General features: G+C 36.8%; 1 protein-coding gene across 1 annotated transcript in view; it reads left to right on the top strand.

Annotated features, from left to right (window-relative positions):
- Positions 1-2,815: 2,815 nt before the first annotated feature.
- The window catches only part of CNGB3 (cyclic nucleotide gated channel subunit beta 3), a 35,467-nt gene continuing 14,398 nt past the window's right edge, over positions 2,816-23,884 (top strand). The window contains exons 1-9 of the mRNA XM_075495467.1: positions 2,816-2,820; positions 2,917-3,071; positions 4,525-4,710; positions 5,279-5,491; positions 7,359-7,405; positions 9,380-9,466; positions 10,747-10,811; positions 14,696-14,818; positions 21,943-22,084. Coding sequence (XP_075351582.1) covers positions 2,816-2,820; positions 2,917-3,071; positions 4,525-4,710; positions 5,279-5,491; positions 7,359-7,405; positions 9,380-9,466; positions 10,747-10,811; positions 14,696-14,818; positions 21,943-22,084 — 1,023 coding nt within the window. The remainder of the gene's footprint in view (positions 2,821-2,916; positions 3,072-4,524; positions 4,711-5,278; positions 5,492-7,358; positions 7,406-9,379; positions 9,467-10,746; positions 10,812-14,695; positions 14,819-21,942; positions 22,085-23,884) is intronic.

Below are 23,884 nucleotides of genomic sequence, written 5' to 3'. Positions count from 1 at the left end.
AAAATGAGGTATTATCCCCTTAACAGAGCACGTTAAAAACATAAGTCAAGCTAACCTTTCTCACAGGCACAAGATCTGAAAGTCTCAGGAGTAGCAAACCAGAACCAGAAAACATTGCAACGTAGTATGATGGACAAATTAAAATTATTAAATGTGGTCTCTTCAAAGAGAATTACCTTAGCAGGGTCTCTGACCTGGAAAATGTACTCTTGTTCCTACTGGCTGTCGTGTTCTGCTGGCAGCTATGTGTTTATGTATATGAATTTATAAAACATATATTAATAGAGTTAATAAAAAGTTTGGCACATGAAACAGCACACACATAGTGAAAGAAACATCACCAAACAAAAAAGAGAGGAGAAAAAGAGGAAAGCCCGTCAACTCTGCCGGGGAAATGAGCTCAGGCCAGTCAGGAGGTGCTGAGCCAGACCGTAATTTCCACCAAGAGTGCCGCATGCGATGAAAGGCAGCTGCACGGCACTGGTATCACGCATTCATGGCAAAGCACCACCTAATGCAAGAGATGGAATGAAGTTCGAATGGGCTTCATTAGCCAAGGCAATTTAAAGTGCACCTCCACACGAAGCACAGGTACAACGCACATCTTCAAATTAGCAGTATTCAACATGCAGCCTCCTCCAGCTGTATTAACCAGAGAAAATTTAAAGTAAGCATTTCGTTACTAGAAAATAATAGAGGAGGAGAAAATGCAAATCAAATGAGAAATAGGGCAAGTAAAATCAATTTCTCATTAACTGTGGGGCAAATAACTTTAAACAAATTCACACAGTTTCTAATCAGTACCAAATAACAACATGGTTCCTTTGGGCTACACTGCAATGATAAAGCACCAAATTTATGATAGAGGTGACTTTAACTTTTATTGGAAAGGCTGTGAAATAACAAGAAAATCCCACACATCTTATAGCTTATTCCTAGAAAGCAGATAGAAGGGGCCTTTGGCATGACACTTGTGATAAGTGTATTTTACTATAAGATAGCTAATGCCCTGAGCAAATACAGCAACAGCAAAGACTAAAAATTATTTTAAATTCTTTGCATAGAAGCTGAAAAACTAATTGTGACATGTTAGCTCAAAACAAGAAAGGATTTAATTACACTGCAGATGGCCTGAGCAAAGGGAATATGTGACACAAAAGGAACTGTGATGAGATTACAAAGTATATCAGAACAGTTTGATTAATCTCTTGTCTGGGGAGTTTTAAGAAATAGACACTACAGAAGACTTAAATTAGAGGAATGATAACCACATACTTCCAGACTTCTGCTTCTGCTTTTAACAGTTTATCTCCATTTTATCCAATGATTTTACTGCTGAAGGATTTTCACATCCTTAAATCATACTTCCTTGGGCACTGTGATATGTGTTGTGTCTCCAGAAAACTGGGCTTCTCAAAAAGCTACATGCATCCCACTCTGACACTCTCTTTTTTTAGTTACAGCTCCTTCTGTTAGGAACTTCAAAGTAGGTTTAGGTCTTGAGGAGACATGGTGTGTATTCAAAGATCACTTTGGAGTGTTTTTAATTTCTTCCCTACTCAGGATGCTGCCATACCACTTTCCCTCTACTCATCTCTCAGAAGGTCTTCTCAAGAATTTGGAAATATCAGGCGTGCCTCACTCTTGGTCTGCCGCTTCTCTTGCTGTAACATCCACATCCCCATGGTATTTGGGACAGAGCTGAAAAACTGACAAGAAAGAAAAAACAATTCTCTGCTGTACTCCCTGCATTGGGTATAGCTGGCAGGGTTTCAGTACAGGGGTGGCAGTTGTGACCTGTGTGGGTGGAGGCATGGAGCTGCCCTGCGCTAGTCACAACCATTTCCAGCCAGCTCTGACACCAGTGTGTGACACCAGCTGAGAAGTGTTGAGTCTAGGATACAGAAGAAATCCTGTATCCTGGCCTCCACGTAGAGGAAGTCCAAACGCATGGCCCAGCTGCTAGCTGGGTGGTACTCCAAAATAGCCCCAGTTTGCATAATCAGACACTAGCAAATAATTGAGGATGAAATTTCAAAATGGTTGATCAAGAAACACCTTCAGCTAGATTCTCTAATTGTCTGCACAGTATGCATAGACTCTATTAAAAGCATTAGTTTCGGTGCAGAATGTGAGAGTGCAGGTGTTTGAAAATGAATGGTCCTCAGGTCTGAAGAGATGCTGCAAGTGCTGGAATATCAGCTCAGTGTAACTATGACCCTGAGCAAATATGCAGTGGGGAACTTCTTAGTGGAAACAGAAGAAGCTTCAGCAGGAACACCATTGATTTGCTTCCACTTGGTAAAACATGCATTTTTTTTACCTCATTACTCATAAAAATATTATCATTTTTTTACCTGGATATTAGCCGATATCCATTACAAAAATGAGATTCAATCAGTTTTCCCAAGATTAGGAAGCATAAAGTAAGCATAGACTCTCCTCCCCTACCTGCACATCACAATCTTTAACACAGTTATGTCCTGTCATCATTAGGATATTACCTTATAATAATGAGCACATTTCTATGCACAAGGTGGTAAGACCATGCCTTGTATCTTAGCGAATACACAGGATAAGCTCTAGGCCTTACATTAGCAACAGTAGAACTTGGTGAAAAGCAGTGGTGGGAAGTCATTAGTGTAGTGGGCTATACAGAGCACAGGGCACAGGACCTGCTCTGCCTGAAATATCATGTAGACTGCTGCACGTAGCCAGCAATATCAGTTGACATAAGCAGGAAGCAAGAGCAGTTAACTTAGGTGTCCACTTACCATGAATTAAGTGATGTGAATAAGCACTGTGGCCAATAAAGATGCAGTTTTAATGCCTGACTTCTGCTCAGAAGGAGAATTAGCACTGTTTCCTTCCAGTGCTTTCCAGTACATTAAGCTTTTTCTCTTTTGTTTTAATTAGCACACAGAAGCCAACACCTTCAGGTTTCCAAACAAATGAGTATGCTGATGCCCATCTTCAAGAAATCGTCAGAAAAATGCGGGAAAGGGCAACAGTCTATAAGGAAAAGCTGAAAGACCCAGTGCTGTCCTCCCCTGAAGGCAGTCCTACAGCTTGTAAGTGACTCCAGAAATAGCTGTGCATTTGTTGAGTTTAAAGATGAAAATTATTTTGTGGGAACAGAAAATACTGTGATAAAATTTTCAAGTAAGTTTAGCATGTTTACACACTGAACTGGATCAGTTTGTGCCCATTGGAGTCAACTTGTCCTTATTAGTCTACAGTAAACCAGTCCTTAGGTATGTGCTCCCTTTGAACTGCATCACTAAAGAATTTGGGGGAAACATCTTGGGCAATGTCTAGAATCATCCCTGTCAAGCAGTTTTATATATTTTAAAATAGTTCCCAGATACATTTATTCATGGGGATGAATCTGAAACATATGAAGAAACATACATATCTTATGAGTAGATATTAGTCACTCCGAGATTAGATCTGCTGTGGAAAAGTAAATAAAATTTTAGCCATGGCAGCAATCTTCCAGACACACTGAGGACTCTAAGTACATGCTTTGAATAGAGCAAACTCATCCAAAATTAATTAAACATTTAATTTTGACAAAATATGAAACATAAAACAAATGTGATATTTTTCCTCTTTAGAGGAAAGTTTGACCTTTTTTTTTTAATTTTCACAAAGAACTGAGTTTGGTGATTTTATATTCTGACATTTTTTAGAAGCTGTTTATTGCTTACCTGTTTTCTAATAAGCCGGAAAAAATAGTGCCTGAAGTATTTTATAATATAAATACTATACCAGCTGATAAAAGAATTACTTTTTAAAATTTCTTTGCTCATTTACCTCTGTTATTCTCTTTGTAGAAGTTACAATCATTTATTTCCTAAATCATTATAGATCCAGTTTGCCAGTTTACTGCTGGCCTGTGTATCCTACTCAGAGGTAAAGCCACCAGAATTAATGGGACAATGTGTGGACAAAATTATCTGGCCCAAAGATGGAAGAACTGGGCTCAAAGGAGTGCCACAAGACTTTGTAAGCCTAGAAACATACAAAGCCATAGGTTTCCCACTAGTTTCACCTGCTGCATCTTGCATATCAGTTGTCAGGAGAGGGGAGACATCAGCCTATGGCACAGAAATCTTTTCTTATCTCCATCCTAATTGCATGCATTATTTGCAACAGTCATGTAAAGAGAAATGTCCAGTTGCATTAATGAATGCTGAATTATGAATTACCTTATTTCTTGTCAGTCTTTTATGGCATTAGTTGTGGGCACTGTCCAAGGAAATACGGTAATATATATATTGCACTCTGTAACATGAAGTGCTCTGTTCTTGATAGAAGATGTACATAATTATATCAGTGGTGATTTTATTCTTCAATCTGTTTTCTAATGCATTCAGTATTGTAATGAATTGTAGCTTTAGTCACTGCCAAGTGTTTTTAGAAGAGTTTTTCACATGATGAGGCTCTTGTACATGTTAAAACAGGGTGTAGTAATTCAGACATTATTAAAATGTCACCCTTTGCGGCATTCTGTGTGGCTAGCACCATCAAAGAAGAAGCCTCCACCCCCACCAAAAGAAGAAAAAAAAGAAGAAAAGAAAGATGACACAGAAGCAAAGCCAGAGGAGGGTCATTACTGCGATATGCTGTGTTGCAAATTCAAAAAACCTCCACTGAAAAAATACATGGAGTATCTGCAGCTACCAGACAGCATAGACTCATACACAGGTAAATTAAAAGCTATGCAATAGAGTAGGGTAAAGGTGTATTGAAGTGACCTAGTATTACATAGTACCCAGGAGCCACCTTAAGATCCACATTCCAATTTGCAACTCAGAGGGATGCATAGATCCTGCTCTAAAGAACATTTATTCCAAACAGGGAAAAGACATGAAAAGAGACAACAGTTGTAAAAGGCAGTATGCACAAAGCTGGTATGCACACCAACCACAATTAAAACCCAAGTCTTCTGATTCTTGATCTAGAATTTGTCACATTCATTAGGGTCAAATAATTCTTTTGTCAGTTATAACATATACCAGCAACATGCAAAATGTATCGAGTTTCTTCAGATGCATTAAATTCTATATGCTCTCATAAATTCATGTTTTTTCCCTTTTGCAAACTCTTGTGTGACTCCTAGTTCCAAACTATATCACTTTAGCAGCCTGTGCCATTGAAGAAGGGAGAATGGTAGGTTGCGCTGGGTAGAAACATTCCCAGAGAATAAATGTGTCTAAAAGAATGAGAAAAAATTCTAAGTTCATGCCTGTAAATTCAATGTTTTTTCTTTCAGATCGCCGTTATGTAGCATGGCTCATGCTTGTGACAGTCGCTTATAATTGGAACTGCTGGTTTATTCCCCTTCGCTTTGTGTTTCCATATCAAACCCCAAGTAATACAATATATTGGTTTACTATAGACATAATTTGTGATATCTGCTACCTGTGTGACTTACTGATTTTCCAGCCCCGAGTGCAATTTTTAAGAAGTGGAGATATAATAGTAAGTATTGGAAATGGGATTTCCATGGTTAGTAGTTGTGTATTAAAGTGCATTATAGAAATTCCCTCTAATCTGACACATTTTTTCCTACTATGTCAAATCTATGTAACATTTTTATTTATCAAAGGATACTTATGTTGTTCTTCATTGACCTTCCATTATTATCCTATTTTGGAAGAAGGAAACATATCCATTGTCTACATTCTTTAAAAAAATAAAAACAGATTTGAAAGTAACAGATAAGAGCAGTCAGAACAGGCATAAAGCTCTTTCTCACCAGGAGTAAATTGGTGCAGCTTCACTAGAACCAGTGATTATATGACTATGTACTCATAGATGTATGCATGTGTTTGTATGTTTGTGTGAAACTTTCAGCTTTCTATTCACCTGGTGCAAGAACCACAGTTGAAGACAGTGTGTATTCTGCTAGGGCTGGACAGGATATGCTTGTTTTGTTACAGATTGTGAGATTATGGGGTTTTTTGCCAAAATCAGAGCAAATCCCTGTAATTTCAGGATGTTTTGAAAAAAAATTGTTTGAGATATTTTATTTTTGGAAAATACGTACATTCAATTTTGCTTCTTGCTACTATTTTTGTGTTATCATTTTATAGAAAAATGCAAAATAAAACTCTAAGCAAGTATCTGAAAAAAGGTAAAAGTTTGCCTTTAATATATCAAAAGGGCATCTACAACATTAACTTTTCTTTAAAATCTTCCCTACTTTTGATTCTTTAACTTCTTATAAAAGAAAACCTAATGCAGAAAAGAATTAGTTTAGATAACTTCAGTGTGACACTACTGTGCCCAACAGACAGAAAATTCAAAATTATATATCCTCAAATGTAATTTGGAACTAGCTTTAGTTCAGTGCTTTTACATAAAATTTTACGCACTGTGCATACAAGATATTACTGATACCTTTACAGAGGAATCTCAGATACAACTGTGCAAATATAGTTTGGATAGATATTAAATGCAGTGCAGTGTAATGTATTTTTCCATGCCAAGACATTCAGTAACTGGAATCTTGCCTAAATCCTACAAAACTCAAGTTTTATGAACAAGGTTAAAACTCTGAAGTAGGAAGCTTACCTTGTATTTCCCTTGAAGCTGTTTGTACAATTCATAGATTTTAGTGCGTGAAGAGATCATCTACTGACTGATCTTCTGCACTTAGTTTAATGCTTAAACTGATAAAAGTGAAAAGTTGGCATGGAAATATCCTTAAGATTTTAAAGCTATTTTTAAAGTGTTCCTGGTATAAATACAGAAAGTATAGTAATAGATACATTTCTTTAGATACTTGTGACTACCCGTTCTTATTAAGGTATTAGCATCAGTTCCCATGGAGAGCTATTTAAAAATAAATAGCTAATCATTACTAATGAATGCAATGTTGATTATTATACTGCTAATAATGCTAGCTTTCAAAGAGCTAATTTGGTGCAGCACCATCAGAAACGTTCTTTGCATTTTTCTTGGAACCACTGAAGTCAAATGGAGTTTTGGGCCCTGAAATTGAAGGGGTTTGGGTCAAGCACCAACTGGTACAGATGTCTCGAGAGGAAGACTTGTGGGAAAAATGTAACATACTTTGCTAGACCAACAGCCAGACTTGGAAAAAGTCAGACAAACCCCAAACCTGATTTTTTCAAGTAGGTCTAATAAAATCTGGTCTAATGTAAACTAGTCTAATAAAGTCTTCCTACAGATATTTCTCCATTCATACTTTTAGACCATCATTAACATAACTGTCATCATCCCTACTATCAGAAGAGAATTATTATTATTGTCGAGTACCAGAGGCTCATTCTTGACATTCTGTTCTTGACTATGCCTTTTTCTCCTTTCGTTATCACTGTAGTCAGACAGAGTGGAAATGAAGAAATTCTACCATAGCTCTATGAAGTTTCGGGTAAGCAGATCCTGTGTTACTGATGTCAATATGTTAAGTTCTGGCTGTAGGATTTAACAGGATTTTCTTCATTTACTGAAAATCACAGTTGGTTTAAGAACATCACCAGAAGGCATTGGCTTGATGGCACATCAGTGTTCACCAGCTGAAGATTGCCATCTTCATAAACAGTGTTTAACTGTAAACCAGAATAATTATAAATGCAATTATAAATACTAATTCTGAATACTAATTCTGAATAATAATAAATAAATAACATAGAATTAATAAAACTCTCTTTTTTGATGAATTTATGCAAGGTCATCCCTGCACACACTGAAAGACAATAGCACAGTTTGCCAGAGATTCATTAAACAAAATAAAAAGTCTTGAAGTTAGATGATACCTCTATTCAGTGAACTCTTATGCGTGGTACTCAATAGGTCACCAGTCACACAAGTAAATAAAAATTCAAACTAAGATTTTTGATGTTCATTGCACTTTGTAAAAACAAAGATGCATTTGATTTAGGAAAATTGTTCATTTTGTTCCTCGATATTGTTTTTGCCAACAGAGGATAGGTAGTCTATTGAATTCCTGATACACATACAGCTTTGTGACACTGAGCCCACGTCTCTGAAACCTCAGCTATTGCCCTCTCCTCTTCTGTAAATACTTTTGCACCTGCCCTGTTTCAGAGATAAATTTATCTCAGTGACTGTGGTATCAGCACTTATATACTTGAAGTTAAGCTATCCAAAAGTGCAGGATATACACTGTACAGGTAAGTGAGTAGGACAGAGTCAAACTTACAGCAGGAGAACTAAGTGGATATGTATGGTTTTATTTTAAGTTCACACTTGCAGTATGTTTAGTGCTCTTGATTTCTGCAGAAACCAATAAGAGTTGAGTGTTCTTACTACATGAGAGATATAGATATAGATATAATCTGGGAATTTGTCATATGATTAAGTACTAATTAACAGTTTCTGATATTAAAGCACTTCTGACTAAATTTTGCCTCCTCTTAGACATATGTCAGAGAAAGGGAGAGAGGCCATAAAAGGCTGTTTGTCCTCAATCAATTTTTTGGTTTGCTTTGCTTTTTTCACAGAGTTCAGGTATTAACTGCATCTTATTTGCATGGAATAAAAGGTCAGTGCTGCAGGCTAGATGCTGCCAACACAAGTTATGTCTCTCAGGGCAAAAGCATTTCTGATTACAGTGAGATGAAGCCTACAGTTCCACATCCCTCTTTTGTTCCCAAATGATATCAGCAACAGAGCAAGGCATCACAGGTTCTTTAAAAAGGCAAAGCCAAGTTTGCCACAGCTTTGCTTCTCTCCACAGAATTCTTGGAAAGAACAAAGTAGGCAAATAAGAAGAGTAATCACACAGTTGATGTACTGCAGGGAGATGTTGAAAATCTTAGTGATATGGGAAGGAGAAGCATCCAAATATAACAAAAGGCAATATCTATTAAAAAAACCCCATCCAAACGTATCATCCTATGATGAATCTCTTGTTTGGAACACACAGCTTCTGCAGGTTGCAAGCAAGGAGTCTAATTCATCATGTTCCCTCAGAATGCTTTAGGCAGCCTGGTTTTAAAAACCGTAGGACTACTAAGAAGTGCTTGTGGAGTGCTCTTTCCACCTCCACTCACCAGCCACATGCCTACCATTTTTGTCTTGTCAGAACTATAATTGAAATAACAGAATGTATTAGTAATCAAACATCTGAGATACTGTTAATAATCCCCATGAAACAGATGAAAATCTCAGGCATGGGGGACTTAAAAGCAGGGCAAAGCAAAGCTGTTCCCGTTTTCAAAGAGACAATCTTGCCTGCCAGTATTTTGGAAGTTACAGGCTTAGCATGCTGACTGTTCAAATATTATACTCAATCATGATTCAATCTAAGTAGGTTTTTGACAGCAAGTAAATGCATTATGATTATTGTGAAGTTTAAATTGACGTCTCTGCTCTTCAACAGCTCGATGTGATATCAGTATTGCCGTTTGAAGTTTTATATTTCTTCTTTGGATTTAACCCAGCATTTAGAGCAAATAGGATGCTAAAGGTAAGATCTGTGTTAGTGATGGATGGCTAGCCACACATAAATGTTTTACAACCCAATGGTATGTTGTTTATAATATTTAGGAATATGAAATTTAGGAATTGGAAAACACAGCTACAATATCAGTAAACAAACCAACAAAAAATACAAGATATAATCTAGCCAAATGAAGCCCTTATTCTCTTATTTTTCTTCTGACTTTATTATTTCCTACTTTCAAAAGGTGTTTTGTGATTAAGGCTGGTTTGTTTCCATTATTTAAATTAGATTAATCTTAAATTATCTGTTTAGTTCTCAAAGACAAAAAAAAATAATTTAAGATCACTAATTAATGCCAAAGTATTTTTACTCTTCTGTTGGTAAAGTCAGGTGCTTAAAAGCAAGGGAGGCAATTTTAAGGACAACATAAACGATACACAGCATATTTAACAAGTGTAAACCCACTTTTGTTATCGAGTCCAAAGACATCTGGAGTTGTGCAATGAAGAGGCTGAGAAGGGATTAGACAACAGCCCTCTCCCTGCATTTCATGGTACCTAGAAGGCCACTCTGTGGCTAAATACATTCCCCTTCACACAAGCAATATGTTTACAAAGAACTGGCTTTCATTTAAAGTTGGAGGGGGAACAAGAACTCTGAGAATAAAATGAGGGTGCTCTTCACTTCAGTTTTCAACAAAACTTCAAAATTCCATAAATCAGAACCAAAACAATATGAAAGAATGAAAAGTTAAGCAGTACCCTGTATTAGGCAAACAGGCATGTACTGAACAAAAACAGAGAAAAAAGCTACATGTGAATATTAAGGGCTATCACTAAAGGTAAGCTACAAATAATTAACAGGAGGAATTTGGTACAGCAGCAATTGTTACTACATGTTATCATCTAGTATGTGGTTGTTGATACATATGATCACTTACTGAGAATTACTGGAATTTCAGAGTAAAAAGGGGATTTTTATGTGTGTAATTCTCTCTGATAAAGTTGCCCAAGCAATTATATACATTTGAGGAAGTAGAAGTCGTTCATCTGCAGCAGTCTGACCAAACAGCAAGGTTGTTTCTATAATCAGATTAATGGGACACTCAACGCCCCAAAACAATGTTTACCTCCATTTTCATCTTTGCTTTGCAGTTCACCTTTTAGTTAAATGTTTAAAGAAAGTCAGACTACCAAAAAAAACATTATTTTCAAAATGTGTATGTGAACTAATGCCTGTACTATTAGAAAAAGATGTGTGGTGAGGAATAGTGATTGGATTACTTTCATTTGTTTTCCATTCAGCATAACACATTCTTTGAGTTTAATGATCGTTTGGAAGCTATCCTGGACAAAGCATACATCTACAGGTATGTGCTTGTTAAACTCTTGTAGCATGCAAAGCTTGGCACAGAATGCATTTCATTTGATATCATGACTTGTCAGTGAAGCGCTGGATGGAATATGATACATCTTTAACTGTTCAATTTAAGTTTTTTTAAAATATCTGTCTTTATTGTAATCATTAAAATAATAAATGTAAAACTTCACTCACATATGAAATCTACCTCAGTTCAGCTGGCCTGGTTCAGGCAAAATGTTAACCAAATTGAAGCTCCTGACAAAATTTAACTGATCAGAATTATCAGAAGTTTCTTTAGTGAAAGAGCTGAAGAATGGTTTCTTTAGGTTGCTAATAGCAGTGCCAAACCCTCAGTAGTTGTTTATTTGTACTTAATAAGAGTCATGAGCTTGAGCCTGTGTCAACGTTTTTCTTCAAATATACTCTCACCATGCACCTGGCATATACAGAAGCTTGATCCTCCACTGCATTGACTAAACTCGGAATGAGAATCGATTCAGCACAGATCTCAAATAGTGATTATAACTGTTGTCCGCTGCACTATGTTCTCACCTTCTGCATTGAGTAGAATAATACTGGGACCAACTCAAGCCGTCATTGGACATGGATATGGCAAGTGTCATAGGCCCCTCAGCAGTCAGTGATGCTGCTAAGACCCAATGAACCCATCTACTCTGTCACCATTATTGTCATCTACTGTCAGTGTCATCAGCTGTAGTTTATCCTGTGCAATTCTTACACCAACAGATTTTTTTCCCCTGTCACAGTTTTGGGGCATATATTGTTCCTGTGTACTGCTGCAGCAGAAATAATAAGAATCTGTTTACCACCTTATTCTATTTCAGAGATTATTGCACTTAAATGGTAGACTTGGTATTTATACATTGCAAATGAGATATTTTATGAGATTTAGAAACTAGTTCATTCGAAAAGGAGTTTGAAACATCATCTGTTTCATATTTTCATGTACCTGCAAAATAAAACAAAACTTAGAAATTTGAAAGTTCTGCTAAAGTATTTTTGAGGTGCTGACCTCCACAAAGCTTATTCTTATGTCGCCCTCTCCTTTCACTTATTGAAGAGTGTTTTGTGGTTTGGGGTTTTTGGTTTTTTTTTTAAATTCTTGTTGTTACAAGAGAAGGCTTGTCTGAATTTCCACAAGATGAGGAAATTGCTTTTCAGTTTCTGAATCACTGCCTCCCTATCTTCTCCAATTTCTAATCTCATTAAAAAGAATGAGTTTTCATCTCTCTTGCTTATATTTTTAAACATTTTCTAATGTTGAGAACTTTTAAAATTAATTAATTATTTTCCATATTACTTCCTTTGCTTTGGAGTCATAATTCAATGCCTTTTTTGTATCTCCTATAATATTTGCAGTGAGTACTGGGAGATACAGATTTTTAATATAAATGGTTTTGAACCAAGTAATTAGCTTGTATGTAACAGTAATGTTGTGTGTATATGACTTTCAAGGAAATGGGAACAAATTAGCAAACCCATTTTCACCCAAATAGGCAGTTTTGCAAGGGACAGAGTTTCGCACTATATAAAAGTATGGAATGGGAAATGGTTGTTTAAAGGACAATCTGAGAATGAGATGTGTATATCTTCAAACTACCCTAACTTTGAAGGATGTGATTTATGTATCAAAAAACAGAGAAGATGTTCATTTAGAAATGCTAAGACACACACAGCAAGATCTCACTGGTCCTGTAAAATGTATGAAGTAGCTGGAAAGACAGAGCCAGTTACTCTGCAAAGCTGTTCTGCCTTGTTAGTTTACAGTTTTGTAGCATGGTATTGGTTGAGTGCCACATCCGTGTGTTGCTGCTTGTGTCTTTGCTTCCTGCTCACAGGCCCACTTACATTTGCCAGTATTAAATCACTTGCAGAATGTAAACTGCAGAATGTAAATATTACAAATTGAATCCATTTTCTACTTCATGCTCTTAAGAGGCCAGAAACCTGAAATATGTGAAAGAGAGCACTCTTCATAGCTAAAATGCAATTTTAAATCCCACTGAAGATGTGCAGAAAAACAATGGTAGAGCACATGGATGTAAATATTGCTCAGCATATATAGGTTTAACAGTATTGACTCTTTATTATCTATAGGCTTTCCCATCAGTGCATTGCTAAGATTTGTGGTAGAAAAAAAATGCCTGCATACTGAGCTACCAAAATGTTATATTTTGTATTTGCAAAAATACCTATTAAATATGTCATGCCATGCCCTGATACAATGCTTTAAAACATACTTCAGCAAAAACTGATTCTCAGTTTTTGAGGTGCTCATTGGTAAAAACATTTATATGGCAGAGATCTTTTAATTGGCTTACCAAAAGGCATTAAGGTAAGGAAAGAAAAAGGACAAATGGAGAAGGGCGGTTGTTATACAGAAGAAGAGTATAAATGGAGCTAAAAAATATGAAAAAGATGGGCTGTTTGTGCAAACTACTGCATTTTACTTGAATGTAACAATGCTGTTTTGATCTGAGATCCTGGTATGGTCACCATTTGAGTGATAAGGCACCAATTAACTGGATAATGTCAAACTGAACTTCTACACAGCAAGTGTACGTGCCTGGGTGGATTCTCTTCTCAGACTCATTAGTTTGAGTTTGTAGTAATAGAGCTAGCAAAAGTTACTACATCTTATCTACCCATTGTGGTAGATTCAACATGTGCCTAGGGAATATATAATATATAGTACCAAAGGCTTCCAGAACCTTTAGTCAGACCTCAGGTGTCCACTTGCATGGATTCAAACGTGCACAAGACACAGCATGGTCAATATTGCAATATTACTAGATCACATCAGCTATCTGCTGTTCTCAATAGCTTGCAACCCTAAGCAGAGCTGTCCTGGAAGCACACCAACATTTAAACAGAGAAGTGACATTCATTTGTCAACATCCTAAAGAAGAAGAGTACATACAGGTAGAGTGCTCAATGGCGTGGAAAGGCAAAAGAGGGCATGCAATGGCACCTGAAGAACCAGCACAGGAGTGCGTAATAGAGAAGCACCCACAGAGATATTATCTCCCATTAACTTAGTTTATAGACCTAAGTTAGAACTTATTAAATTTTCATAAAACCACGGATTCAGTTACTATGCACCACAAACTGCATTGAATTCTAGCTGTAGCAGATAAACTCATTATGTACCAGCCTCCCTATGTTTAGGCAAGTCCTGTACTTTCCTGCTTATTTATCTCTTGCCTGTATGAATATTTGAATGGAGAGCTAAATCCAGGAGATCTTTCTTTTGATCCCCATGCACTGAACAGAGGATATACAATGAGATCATTATTGTATTAAACAGAAAGCTGCTTGGTGCTTAAGTAGTTCATCATTGGTGTTCTTCAAAGAACTGGTCATAAGCATAAGAACAGGGATTAGGAATGATATAACTCCTGCTGTAGCCACTAAATCATACTATTTAGCGCATCTACTGCAGGCTTCCTAGCACAGCTCTTGTAAAGCACTTCATTTCTGACCTCAGACATTTCTTGGCTTTGGTTCACAAGTTTTGAGCCTATCTTGAAAAGAGTTTGGCAAACACATTAACCCTCTAGCCTTATTAATATAACTTCACATTTTTGTAAATATTCATAGCCAATTAAAGAAGTGGATTATAAAGTCCTCAGGGAACCATAATTTAAAAATTACATTGTGTCAAATATTCTAGGAAAGATATTTATTTGACCTTGGACAAACGTGAGAGACAGGTAACTGCCAGCTATTTTTTTCACAGAGTCAATACAGGTGGGGAACTACTTAGTGGATGCTTAGTATAAACATTGTTGATCCAAAAAAGCAATGGGTTCCCCATTCAAAGGAAGGAAAAATGTAAGTTGTTTTACAGGAATCTGTTGACTTTTATAGGGTCATTCGAACAACTGGATACTTGCTGTTTATCTTGCACGTTAATGCATGCCTGTATTATTGGGCTTCAGACTATGAAGGACTTGGCAGCACTAGATGGGTGTACGATGGCAAAGGAAACATGTAAGTCCTTTTCTCTTGCAAGAGATTTTTGTTGATTTTGCTCCTTCCTGCATCCCCTTCCTTTTCCCATGCCTTTGCTTGCAGGGTATGCCCTTACTTTACAAGTGCCTGGACAGCAAACTTTTAGCACCATGACTCCTGATTAGCAGCTTTCATTACTAACACATATTTGGAGGGCAGGTGCAGTAAATAATCAGTTCACCACTTTCAGCTTTTATAGGTATATGAGTCAGTGCTAAGCACTAACTTAATTGAACATTTAGAAAGCAACGAGGGTCATAAATTAAATTTACTGATTGCATATGCACATGGGAACTATTAGAAGGATTGCAGAACAATCCCTCAAAGGAATCAGAGGCACAGATGTTTTTTTCTGCCACACAGCATTGTGTCATTAAAATGCAAGATTTTAGTCCCTCTAAACACCACGGTGATTGGTCTGAAAAAGTTCCACCCACTTTCTCTGATCTTTTGAGAAGGTCATGCTTAAACATGTGGCAGAGTGTCTCCAGTGGGAAGGACTGGATATTGGCATACTTTTCCACAAACTCCTTGTGACAGCAATAGGCTGGGTGCCAAGTAAGGGACATTCATTAAGATGATGGAAAGACAGCAAGAGAAAATAGCAAAGTCATAATATATTTTGTGTGTAGTTATATAAAAACATTTCTAGTACGTTCAGATGTATGAACGTTCATTTCTTTCAAAGGCCATGATATAGTTAAAGCCACAGAAGCTCAGTTTGTTCATTAATTACATTCTTTGCAAAACCGCATGTAATATACTACTGCTGTCATAAATCACCCTTTAAACAACATTTCACATTTCTCTTGGAGACACGCTCCTCTTGCTTGTAATTTTGTCAGACTTCACGAGTTTGGTGTGAAGTCACTACCTTGAAGGATAAGAAAATAGCCTGTGAGAGTAAAACACACTTTGTGTAAAGCAGCATTGATTTTTTATAGTTAGGGTTCTCTCTCAAAAAAATGACATGGCTGAAGTTTCCGCACACCACTAAAATACACAGCTTGAGTACTGCAGTCAGACATGTGCAAGCAGGCACATGGAGCTCAGTGGGACCACTTATGTAAGTGAAGTCATACACAGGTATTTATTCGCAGGATCAAGGCTTCCAGAAATCTGACAAGAAAAATGCAGAATGTATTTCCATTATAGCTATTTTTGTTAATGTCATTCTTGGGAATACTTGCCTCATAATTAAAAAATAAGGTAACTAAGACTGAGCAACTTGATAACTCCAAAAGTAGAGCACTTACTGAGTCTTCAAGTTTTTAATGTTTCTTCAGAACAGCCTAAAGAACAGGCAAGAAAGTCTTCCTGGTTTTCACCGACAAGAATATTTTACATTTCACTCAGGGAAACAATTGGCAGAAATTATTTGCTAGCTTGATCACAGACAGTGCAGTTGTGCCCAGAGGCAATCGTCAGGTTTTTTGATATTTTGTGTTACCTTTTCCATGAGGAGACAAAAACAATTCTCAAACGATGTCACACTGAAATCATATGGAACTTAGGGCAGAATTTTTTATAAGCAATAATAATAAACTGATAATTCAAGGTCTGCATTACATGAGATGCTGAAATAAAATGCATATTAGAATATATCCATGTAAGCCTCATTAAGCCATTAATCTACCTCGTCTTGACATTGGTAGGTGAATGTATGACTTTATTCTTTTGCCTGTATCTAACTCATACTGGATTATATGGTTCCGTGTACATGCAACCCCAAAGAATATCCCATGTTGAGCTGCCTTTCATAATGTATAGCTTAGTATCCCACTAACAGCAAATGCCTTCTATATGGGAGAGTCATCGCCTTACAGAATCAGGCATGACAAATTATCTGATTGTCGAATATTTGGGGATTTTTGATAGAGAGGCATTGTGTGAACATTAGTTATTATTGGAGATGCAATGTGAATTTAAATGTATCAGACAAGATACTTCTAGGTATATTCATTTCTCTGGGAAGCAGGAATGAAGAACAACCTGGGAAAAATCTGTCAGAAAAAGTGACCAGAACTGCAGTATATATTATGGCACAGCAGTGCAGATGTAATTAACTTTCGCAGAGCAGTCAGAGTTGCTAATATTTGAAGCAAAATATGCCATTGGTCTCACGTAGAATGGGAACACATTCAGAAAGAAGATAAGAAAAACATAGCTTCTTAGCTAATTAAAAAAAATGACAGTAAGCAGTTTGACAAATAAATCAAAGTTCTAGTGGTGTCAGATTACACTGACCCAAAGCAAACGATCTGGCACTGATTTAGTAGCACGAAGTTTTATGTAGAATCCCTTCTGTGTCCATAAAATGTTGCTAGTTACGGCTAAAACCAGTTCTTAAAAATGTCAACACTTCTAGGATCATTTTTTTTTCCTTTCCAGGCTAAAAAGAATACACAGACAACAGTTTCCCTTATCAATTTCATTATATATATGTTCGTGAGCAGGCATACTAACTGGTGAACTTCAATTTATAACTAACAAATAGCTGTATGCTGCACTCAAACCACAAGCAAAATTACCAAAGCAGCTCTTTTTTCAAATTTCTGCTAGCTGTATTGTTTTCCAGCTTGTGTTCAGACTTTAAAGTGTTAGTGCCAGGCCAATAAGATTTGAGGTCTTTTGCATGGCAGCCTTCAATCAAAGCCTTTGACCTGAGGTGCAAAAGGCAGTCAACTTTACCCCCCTGCAACGCACCCAAATTAGCCACACAAGATGTTCCCAGCATTAAAACTGCACTCATGAGCTTGGTATAATTAGGAGACAGACCTCAGTCTCTCCTAATGCGGAAGGATAGCATCCCTGGTGCAACACCAGAGTGTAGAGCCTCTGTAACCACGGCAGCAGGATATTGAAAAGGTCTCTTAATTATAGCTAAGTGAACAATTTGAACTATATGTGTGTATTTACAATCTAATTTAACTACCTAAGTAAGACATCAGTCTCCCTAATTCCTCAGGAGAATAGACAAATCCTCCAGGAAGGGATTCAAGGCAGGAACGTAATGTTGTTGTTCTGAATTGTCCCATGGAAGTATCTGTCTCTTACATCACTGCCCATAAAGGAAACGAAAACTAGGGAGCTGAAATTCTCATCCAAACCTCCCTGGTCAGCATTAAATTTAGGTAATACAAATCGTTCCACTTTGCTCATGGTATATTTCTTCTGCTGTTTGCAAGTCATCCACAAGTAGTCTGCAGAATTCTCCAGCACGTTTATTAATCAAGACATATATTTGCATCCTGATGATGTTTCTGTATAGCTTGCTGCCTTCCTGCTCTGGGCACAGACTTAGTGGATATCTGGAAGTCCCAGAAAATGGTCACTGTACGTGTCTAGAACAGCTCTACTTCTTTGGTATGCATTGCCCAATATGCAGTAAGACTGGCATATCTTAAAAGGTGTCTTGTGGATATCAGCTATACATTGCACTTGCAATAGGTCTGATGTGTCCACTCGCAGTGCTTTCTACGCAGAGGCAGTTTTGTGCCTCCAGGCAATCTGTGAATGCACAGCCCAACTCAAGTATGTCACACCTAACGCTTTCAGACCTGCTACTTGCAGCCATACTTTTTAGATAAAAGCTTTGTAGTTCACACGATCCTGTCTGAGATCATCATACCCACAGCCACCTGATTAATAAGTCACTCAAGAAAAAGAGGTACCAAGAAGGAGGTCAGTAGAGTACCAGTTTATAAAGGCCACTTCTTTACTTTGCTTAAGCCTGTCCTGGTTGTAATCTGAGAGGACTCAAACATGATAGCCCTGAAATAATGCTTCCCTGGGCTGAAATGAATGTGTGAATACCACCTTAAAATCTGATAGCCACATGCACAAAGATTTGATTTACCTGTATTAACCAAAACCGTGTAACAAGTTTAGCGTATTCTGAAATGGACTTTTATGAAAAAGATTTCTATTGGCATAATATTACAAGGTATCTTATTTGCAGTGTTTCTGAATGTTTTCATACCTAGGACTTATTTTAGGGGAAAATCTAGTAGTTTGATTGCCTGAAGGATAAACATACTCTCTGTGTTGTGCAGAGAGAAAATCCCTTTCTTGTCTCATGTTGTTTGCTTCAACAGTAATTTTATAGCGGGCTAGTAAGCCGTATGGTGAGCAATGATGGTTTCCAGACACTAGCTAGTAGGAAGCAGAGCTGTTAATACTGTTTGAAATACGAGTCTGTTTTTTCTGGTTTTCCTTAAACAAAGTTTACAGTCTCATTTCTCCCCTTCTTAGGGAAAAAAGCTGCTTTATATTTCAACTGTGTAACTTTCATTTCAGATTAAAATAAAAACAATAAAATGCATAAATGGAGAAAATACAAAACCTGTGCCTAAGAGATAGTGAATATCATGTGACTTTGCCAGTAGAAAGTTTATTTTGAAGTAAAACTACAGAAGAATATACTGTATAAACTACGTCTTCAGAAAGGGGTGGGCAGATCTGAAAAAAATCTCTCCCATTTTGGATATACAACACTGCAAAGAAGAATGTGACCCCTAAATTCTTTTGAGAAGCTGCTTTCATTCTTTGTAGACATTCCCAGAATGAAGATTATATTGTCTGTCATGGTGGACTTAGCAAGCTTGGCATCCAAGGCCATTGGGGGTGAGGGAGTTGGTAAATTACTTTCTTTTCCTATAGTAACTAGAACAGAAGTAATGTTAATTTCTTTACTTTTATATTCATAAATTATACATGTTTCAAGCACTACAGCATTCTCAGTTATGGCAAATTAATATGATATTAATATGCTTTATATGATAATTCCCCTCAGACAAGCTAGAGACATCATTTTATGCTTAAATCTGCAATTCTTCCAAAACAGATCTGAGGCTTTTTCTTACTATTTACTTATGCTACAGAAGTCTAAGAGAAAGCTGCCACTTATGCATACTTTGCTGGAAGCATGCATAGGTGATGATTCTTTTTGAACCCAAGTGAAAATATTATAGCGGTGTAATCCAGCTGTTCATTTTGCACACCTAACAAGGAAAAATGACATGATGGCAGATATGCAATGAATTTTTTCACTTAAAGACTCTGAATGAAAACAGCCAGTTCTGGCTGTTAAAATCTAAAACTAGAGAACTATGGTAAAAGTGATCATTGTTACTGCATTTCATTAATCTGCAACCAAGACAAAAGTGACTTTGTAATGAAAAGCAAAAATTGATTGCTTGGTAAAGCCTGACATTTTAGGTGAAAGACTTGGAAACACTTTTGAGTAATTTAAATAAAAACCCTAATTAGAATTGGTTGTTATTCTGAGTTTATTTTCTCATATTTGCCCCAAACCGACCCTCCAATTGTATTGTTACATGGACCATTTATTAATAGGAGTGGAGTTCATATCTTAGTAAGAGAGGAGTTTAAAAGTGGAGGCCACCAAATGAAAATGTACATCTGAAGTCTGCAAGCAGATCAGGTGGCCTCAGATTCAGGGTAGGCATGAAAAGAGGCATGGAAGACAGTCTATTTCAAAACAAACATCTCCAAAACTATTTCTTCTGTGTGGTTTTTTTTTTTATTTCAAACTCAGTAAAATTCAGCAAACAGAAGGAATCTTCATTGCTTCAGAAGCAATAGTCATAGATGAAATAATAGAAAATCTCATTGTACAATTAAGGAAAACGAACTTCCACTCTTAATCGGTAGTGAAGCTGAAGCCTGACTGTACAGAGACTTAGGAAGTCAAATTCAAATTAACAGGGGGATTAACAGGGGGCCTTTAAAAATATTCCTAAACCAATTACTTGTTAGCTCAGAAAAGAAGGAAATGATAGCACATTCATGACAATGATTTGAACTAATGAATCCCAGCTGCGCAGTATGGGGAATGCTGCGTTACTAGTGGAGCCGTGTTTTAGAACAAAATTTGAAACAGAAGCTTAGAGATGCCAAGGCACTTTATATATACAGAAAAGATAGTTAGTATGACTATCCTCAAAAAAATTTTAAAAAAATTAATTCTGTCCAGGTCCTTTTTTGTTTTCATAAACTTGTGTTATCATACTAATAGAAATACACCGCTTGAATGCAACAGGCTCTGTCGTGCACAAGGCTGTACAAAGAGGGCTGTACAAACAGGACAAAAAGTCTTTGGCCAAAGAGCTCACAATTTGGGTATGAGGAGTAAGAGGCAGCAGGGAAGGAGTCAATATAAGCGATACGTTGAAGCAGTCTTAGTGAGTGACCATTGCTCACTGCTGTATTTGGCTTCTAGATCGAGAGAGTTCTGAGAACAGTCTTCAAGGGTGTTAACAAGGTGGTTTTGTAGCCATTGATGGACAGCTCTTCCCAGGCATGAGGGAAAGTAGTGACGAAGGCAAGAAAGTGTTTGTTAAGGTGATAGAAGGGTAGTGGAGGCGGCCACTAGGAGAAGTTAATGCAGGAGTCAACCTTTCAGTGCTGAATAAGTGAAGTGGCTTGGAGAAGCTGGATTAACATTCAGACTGTGGAAACATGTAACTTCTGTTTGACATAACCCAAGAGGCAGAGCCAATGAAGGGTGCTCAGAAGCAGAGTGGGAGGAAGACCAACATGGTTAAAGGGGTAGGAAAATGAATGGGCACAAGAAGGACAACACTGCATTTGTTGTGCCCACCATCAGGCATGATGCTGGTGTCATCAAGTGAAGCCATGGAGGAGACGTCCAGATGCGTGTGCATCTAGTATGCTACAGATAAACTCTGGGAAGTCTCTAACACTTTTACACTGCTGTTAAAGTCACGGCATCTTCACTGGTACTATTGGTAGCTACTGGTAGCATTCTAACACTGTTAGAATGTCCACCTTGGCAATTTGTTACAGAAGTCTTCTGTAATGCTGCATAGAGTTACTGGAGAACAGTAAGTAACTGCTGCATTTTCCATATATTCTTATTGTACTGTCAGTGAGAACATTCAGCTCAATATGAATTACATAACTGTATCATTTGTAAAATCATAACCCTTTATAAAAAATGCTGAAGGTCTTTTGGACTGAAAGGCATCACTGAAAGGCCCAACTCAGGAAGGTATATGCTTAACTTCAGCCACATAAGTACCTATAGTCAATAACAAAAGTGTTGTCTGTATCCACAGGTACCTGAGGTGTTACTACTGGGCAGTTCGTACTTTAATCACCATCGGTGGCCTTCCAGAACCACAAACCCTGTTTGAGATAGTTTTTCAACTGCTGAATTTTTTCTTGGGTGTCTTTGTCTTCTCCAGCTTAATTGGTCAGGTACATCAAGAAATCAATAACTAGATACATTCAAATTACTGTAAAGTACCGATAATATATTCAATTCAATGAAGTTTAGAAGTTTAGTTCTGGGAAAAAGTTTAGCTTCCATCTGAATGTCCCTCTGTTTAACTGTCATCCCTACTTATTCTTCTGACAAATACATGTGTTTAATCTGTTCCCAGTTTTGTAGCCCTTTTACACACAAGCTGATTTAAAGCCCAGACTCTGCAGGACACGGATGATTCTTGGAACTATGTATAATTCGTTTTTTCTTCCTCACAGCCAAGGAGACAGTTCCTTAACATTCACACTGTCCTGTTAAATCTGATACAAACATTATAATTGTAGGTATGATATTAATATGTACAAATTATTTAATAAGTCATGCTCAATACTACTGCCAATAGAATGCTGTTAATGGTAATCCCATTATTTTTGTCAGACTAGAATTCTGCTCTCTTCTGTAAATTACAATATAATTGTTAACCTGAAAATTAACTGTTTTCTATTTCTCTTGGTTCTCATTTTGCAGGAGGAAAAAAAAAAGCACATAGCACAGCAAATCAGTTATATTTCCAAATAAATTTAACTTAAATATTTCTGGCTTATAACTATTAAACTTGGGCTTTGGATCCATAGGTTTTAAAATACCTTGCCTACAGAAAAGCAAATGCCATTGTTCCTATTTGAGACTGTGTCATATCGAATTCCTGTAGAAATCATTCCAGACCTTTTGATTTGTACATGTCTGTTATTGGAAGAATTATTATGAAATAATAAAGATGAAAACTGAAATTTAATTTTTGTTTTGAATACAGGATTCAAAAAGTTCAATCAGTTAAAAATTGCACATTCTTGCTGTTTAGAAGTGCAAGAAGAAATAATCATCACAAAACAGACTCTTGCCTATAGGATTTAAAATTCATCCACAAGCAAGAATTACCAAAAATAAAACAAAGTAGTTCATATAAAATATTACTTCTGGAAAACTATTGAATTCAAGTATATTGGATTAAACTTCAGAGTTTGCATATTTATATTTTTTTTCCTAAATTGATATAACTGTCAATGAAAGCACCATTCCCCAAGAAGATTCTGCAGATTAGTTTTTGTAACCGGTATAGTCATTTGCAGACTCAAACCTTAAATCTTAACACACAAAGAGCTTCTTTGCAGTTTGGTATAATTCCTGTTTACAAAGAGCTCTTAAAATTGCTGAGTTATTCCTGGTTTAGCACACATGCCTCAAAACTGTTATTCCTACTGCAGTCAATTGCATCTCTGTAATAAAGAGCAGAATTCATCCCACTGGCACACTAATCCTTGGCCACTGCAATATGAAGCCATTCAACTAAAAATATGTCTATATAGTTATGCTTTTGAAGAAGGAATATCTATGAACATTAACTCATCCACTTTCTAAAAACGCAATTACACTTGTGTTGGAATGTTAAATGATGTTCCTGCACCAAAATCTTCAAGGACGACTTTCAGCCCAAAGTGCATTTTTAGGACTGATCTAGATTCACTTAACTATTTAAACAGTGGCAGGACCTTAATTCTAGTGGTGCCAGCTGATGTTATTAGAGACATTTAGCCGAGTTTGCTTCACTTCTGACTTGCATTGCACAGCAAATTCAGAGTAGCTTTATTATAGAGTTTTAAGAAAAGCATTATCTATATTTTTCATCCATGTCCAGAACTATGAGACAGAAAAATAAGCTAAAACCCACAAATGATTCCTTTAAAATCATAAATATAGACTTTCTAACACAATTAGATTAAATCTGTAATGCT

This window comes from Mycteria americana, chromosome 2, assembly GCF_035582795.1.
Source record: "Mycteria americana isolate JAX WOST 10 ecotype Jacksonville Zoo and Gardens chromosome 2, USCA_MyAme_1.0, whole genome shotgun sequence".
NCBI classification, from domain to species: domain Eukaryota; kingdom Metazoa; phylum Chordata; class Aves; order Ciconiiformes; family Ciconiidae; genus Mycteria; species Mycteria americana.
Note: the sequence above shows the minus strand (reverse complement) of the source record. Positions and strands in the feature narration are given on the sequence as shown.